We start from the raw sequence: 5288 nt of genomic DNA, 5'->3' as shown, positions 1-5288 counted from the left end.
TTTAAAATGGGCATCTTACAGCACAAACTTAATTACAAATGCTTTCTCCGTCAATTTCAATCACGTTAAAGATATTCTGTAAAAAAAAAAAAAAAAAAAATGGAGAAAAAGGTTCAGTATATACAACTGCAAAATTGGTTCAAACACATCCCATAAAACTTGCAGGTGTAGTTGCAGCCAATGTACTGATGAAGTAGTTGCCAAAGATAAATTTATGTAACTTTTACAGATTTCATTTGTAAAAACAGAATGAATGCAAGGCATCAAGCCATCCTTTTTTAAAATCATTTTTAATGTGTTGGACAATCACATAAAATTCCAGTAAAAAATACATTGACGTTCGTGACTGTAACACAGCAAAATATGTGAAAGAACAAGGCACTGCATGACTGACTAGAACAACTCAAAAGATCTTACTCAGCAAGTCAGATAATACAGTTTTCAATCAGCAAGAGACCTGACCCTCAAACCAGCACTCTTTTCCACATGGATTAAAACAGAAATCAGGCATCTTGAAAGTCGGTCTCCAGGTTCTTTGTTATCTCAGCCAAATGCTGGGATTCGTCTACTGCTGGCTCTCGAGCTGCAGTCAATCCTCTGGCGGCAGAGTTTTCCTGTGGCCTCTGCAGTGTGTCCGTTTCTCGCTTCACATCTTTCCCTCCGCCCAAAACTTTCTGGCTCTCTGTGAAGTACTGGTTGGGGTGACTGAGAGAGAAAGAGGTGTCCTCCACCTGCTCAGAAAAAAATGAGAAAGCACAGCAGAGGAAGGTCAAGAGAGGACATTAACTGCTAGTTATCGTGAAGACGACAGGTTGATTGACTGATTTAATGCAATGTCACCTTTGATGAAATGGTCATTTAATATCTCTCTCGCTGTCGACGAGAAATGTTTTACTGAATTCTTCGCGTTGCAGAATTTCAGAGACGCATAACTGAGCCGAGTCGCTGATGGTTTGAATCATTTCATGATTTTATGGTTTCCTTTAGAGGAAGTGCATAACGTATCTATAGTTGCTACAGCATCTGCTGTGTGACAAATTACAGATAGTGACAAACTAACAAAACTTGTTATTTTTCCCTTTGGAGAACGAGAATAAATTAAATTATGTCAACAAGAAAAGCAATAAAAATATTCAAAGAACAGTTTGTGCCATAATTTGTGTCACAATACTTCCACCTACTTATAACTTGCAGTAAAATATTACTATAAAAAAAAATAAATAAATAAATAAATAAATAAAAAAGAAAAGAAATGAAGGGGGTGTTAAAAGTAACAAGAGTGGAAAAAAGTGCTGCTTTTCTTGGTTGCAAGCATAAAAGCTATAATGTAGTATATTAACTCATTAAACAGATGATCTAATGAGTTAATTGTTTCCAAGTACTGAGTGAATTAATATGTACAGAGTACATGCAATAAGAAAAAAAAAAAAAAAAAAAAACTTTCAGTGGTATTTTAGACCAACTGTTTAAGTTCACACATCAGAATGACCCGTACCTGTGTGTATAAAACCAGATTTTTTTTGACAAACAGCATAATTTTACTTTTCAAAGCAACCTTTTTGCTTCTTTCTTTCTGCTTCACAGATATTCTCTACATTGTATTAGTTTACATAAACCCCTGAAAAATTAACTGAAGCTTGTAGCCAAGATTAAATCAGAATGAATGCTGTATTGAAATAGTGCAAGCTGACTTGACAAATTGTCTGATTTAGGCAGATCAGACCATGTGTTTCAAATCAAGTAGAGACACATGGCAACCCGCCAGACAAATGTGAGGAAAAAATGTCGTACGGTTATATTTAGCAAGCATCTGCATCACACTGATCTAAGCAACCATCTATTCAGGCAAAACGTGATAAGTAATGAGTTTCAACCATCAAAAGTCAAACAGATCACAGTTCTGTAAGTGTCTACAGAGGATAAAATAGGCTGGAACGACTGAACAAACTTTAAAAAAAACACATGGTTCTGATAGTCATGGATGTGACGACTGTGTTTCAGTGTGAGATGTAAACACTGGCCAGCAATTAAAAGAGATTGAACTTACATTGTGGGTCAATTCAAAGTATTTTTGGCACGCCAGCTGATAATGCATCCCTTTGACCAGCTCAAGAATCTGCAACAAAAGGTAGAAAAAGTTACACCTCAGTGTTCACAGAAAGAGTTACAGTCACATTTAAAGATAACATCAGCATCTGGTGCTGCTCCAGCAAAGTTTCAATAACCATTTTAATTGGATTTGGGTCAACTACCAACACAAGCACAGTTCATAAATCAGATTGACAGCAGAAAATACGTTCTTAAAGAAATCTTTGCAAAGCTAATAAAAACAGATGAATTAGCTCTTGGTAGAATGACCACAGGCAGCTTTAAACTTGATCTAAACCGTATTAACTATTTTCATAATGTGAGAAGCTAACTTTCCGAGGACACTGAGGTCCTGTGCAAAGACCAACATCACATGCATCGCAAAACAAGAGCAGTTACTCTCACATGTGACTAACTGGAACTAAATGAAGCCTTTTGGAGCATTCATATTGGAGCTTTTCATTCTCCTGGAAAACAAATCCAACGACTGTTCCTCAGCTTGGATTTGTTTGTAATCATCATTCCCCAAGCTCCTACTTTCCAGCCTCTGGTGTAATAACGCTACCGGCACGCTCGTCTCTACAGCTGGTAATAGATCAGGAATGAGCTGAGCAGATTCTCTACCATAAATTGTACTTTCAAACTAGTTTTAACTGATTTTGTTAAGGAAAAAAATGGAGCTGTTGTAGTTATGAGAGCAACAGATTAATAAAAAAAAATGAAAATGGCAGCTGTTCATTGAGATGCATTTCGAATCCTTCTCCAACAAACATACAAATAAGATATTAACGATGTCTCAGGGACCACCTGTTTAATCTAATGGTTGAAGACAGATTGCAGAGACATGGGAAATATAAACAATAACTTTAGTGTTACCGTGTTTCACTTAACACCACAGCTCCTAAACCAATTTGTTTAAGCGTCAGCATGATGCTGATTTTGTGGCTTCATGTCTAATTATCCTTCAAATTGGTGAAAATTACCTTTTATTAAATCTGTATGAATGTTTATTCTGCTTACGGAAAACTTATTGATTAAAGTAGACATCTTCAAACTCAATATTAGATTCCTTCTTATACAGCCTTTATGTCCTTTTCTTTAAATTAGGGACTTTGACAAAGCATCGTCAAGAAGTTTGATTTATCGATCAAAAATCTCAAAAAGAACACATCGGGGGGGAAAAGATTTGCAAAAGCTCTCAATTCTTTACTTTCTTGCTCAGTTTGCCATTTGCAATATCTGTGACTTATCCATTTATTTTAATCAATTGTAACCCTGTTTCACAGTGTTTGATGACATTATGCTACCTTGTTTCACACCAGCTCATGTTAGTCAATAATATCACAGTCTGTTGGTCCCTAAATGTTTTATTTGACAGAAATGTCATAAATCTTTCACTGGATTTTTCCTCGGCAACTTCTAAAAGTTTTCTAAAATAATTTTTTTTTAAGTTTCTTAGTAAAAGAAATGATTTTTACTGCTCAGAAGCAAAAAAGTACGACTTTATGGTCAGACTGGAAAAAAAACCCACCTGACTGACTCCACTGGGAGACACTTTATAGGACTGAAGCTTCTGCTTCAGTAGTTCTGGGTCACTGTGACGGAATGGACATCCTGACAACAGGAACAACATAGATCAATAAATCAATTATAAGACACTACAAAAGAAAGGGACACTTGGCTGATTTTACACTTGATCCAATGGTTGGAAGTTAAATGAAAATAAAATAAATAAAATACTGGAATATTATTTATGATCAGTGCAATCGGGTACATAAACTCTAGAAGACTGCACTCTTCGGAGAGGAAGCTGTTACTGCAAGAAGAACCCCCAGTCAAATCTTTTCAGCATCACTGAGGTGTTTAAAAGTGAAGCTTGAGGAAGCACACAAGGTCCGTGAGGTTTCCAGAAAGCAAACAGTTTTCTGCTGAAGCGTGCCAGCTGTTCATTCAGTCTGCCACAATTGGAAATCACACATTCAGAACTACGTGATGGTGAACCAACAGCAAAGTGTGTCAGGTTCATCTTTTTGAAGAGTCCAATTGTCCCTCAATAGAACAAGCTGGTTTAAGAAATGTTGGCAGTCTTTGAAAATTACACACTTAAGTTAAGGGTCTCTGTACTCTACAGGGAATAAACACAGGGACTGCTACAAGTAATGATAGCTCCTAATGTAAGATGTTAAGGCTGTTTAAAATGTCAGCTCTAATAAAGTACTTAGGATATTTGGTATGTAAAAACTATAATGTTTTTATATAAACTATAATGTTTTTACATACCAAGGTCTCTACTTCAAATCAAATTAAAAAAAAAAAAAAAAAAAAAAACTTTAAAACCCAACAGATAATGATTTCTTCTTGCAGACGCTAACTCACCATGATAGTCGCCTTGGCTGGGTGGGTTTGATAAAATCACCTTCATGCAGCTGTAGGGAGTGTAGTCTGCTCGCTTGCCTTCTTTGCCAAACATGTGGCGGATGCTGTAGGCATATGCTTTGTCAAACTACAGAGAGACGAGGGTAAGGGAAGGGGGGGGGGTCAGGAAGAGAAGGCATTAGTAAGGATGAGAGTATAAGAGGGACAAGGTTGGTGTGAAAGAGGCACCGTCATACATCATGTCAGTTCTGAAGGGAAGTTTTCCACTGTGAAATATAGAGCTATTAGAGAGAACCTGCTACAGAGGTGTTGCAACACTCTAGATAGCTGCGTTATGGATGCTTTAATGAGGCCATCCTTCTCCACGCTTTTTGCCTCCTTGTCCTGAAGAGCACTCCGACACAACATGAGGCGTACTTTAAATCAAGAAATAAATGAAGGCAAATCCAACGCACTTTCACAAGTTTCTTGTGAAAAATACCGCACTGCTATGCGCGTCTCTTACTAAGGGGAAATAATACGATATTATAAAACTGAGTAGAATCCGTTTTGACTAGTTGTAGCAATCAGTTTCAAAGTGAAACACGAGTTTCAAGCAATATGATGAAAATATTGAGTAAGTGTATCCCCTGGCTTGTTAAAAGAACGGTTCAGTGTTCTTTCCAAGATATTTGTGAAAGCGCAGCGTAGCACAGGGACCTGCAGAGACCAGAGTTGCTGATGCTGAAAATGATTTAATAGTTATTTCTGATAAGGTAAAAAAAAAAAAAAAAAAAAAAAAAAAAAAAAAAGGTTTTTTTAAAAAAAAATTTTGGAAAAAAAAA

At 36.6% G+C, this 5288-nt stretch overlaps 1 protein-coding gene across 2 annotated transcripts in view; it reads right to left on the bottom strand.

The window, feature by feature from the left end:
• Nucleotides 1–273: 273 nt before the first annotated feature.
• The window catches only part of prim2 (DNA primase subunit 2), a 27265-nt gene continuing 22250 nt past the window's right edge, over nucleotides 274–5288 (bottom strand). For both annotated transcript variants that reach the window (XM_015060685.1, XM_015060693.1), the window contains exons 11-14: nucleotides 4465–4591; nucleotides 3620–3702; nucleotides 2048–2116; nucleotides 274–731 (exon numbers count right to left, since the gene is read on the bottom strand). In XM_015060685.1, the coding sequence (XP_014916171.1) occupies nucleotides 504–731; nucleotides 2048–2116; nucleotides 3620–3702; nucleotides 4465–4591 (507 nt within the window). In that variant the 3' untranslated portion in view covers nucleotides 274–503. The remainder of the gene's footprint in view (nucleotides 732–2047; nucleotides 2117–3619; nucleotides 3703–4464; nucleotides 4592–5288) is intronic.

This window comes from Poecilia latipinna, unplaced genomic scaffold, assembly GCF_001443285.1.
Source record: "Poecilia latipinna isolate Pla-1442-1.1 unplaced genomic scaffold, P_latipinna-1.0 Scaffold67, whole genome shotgun sequence".
Taxonomy (NCBI): Eukaryota; Metazoa; Chordata; class Actinopteri; order Cyprinodontiformes; family Poeciliidae; genus Poecilia; species Poecilia latipinna.
The sequence above is the reverse complement of the archived record's forward strand: the minus strand, read 5'-3'. Positions and strand labels throughout refer to the sequence as shown.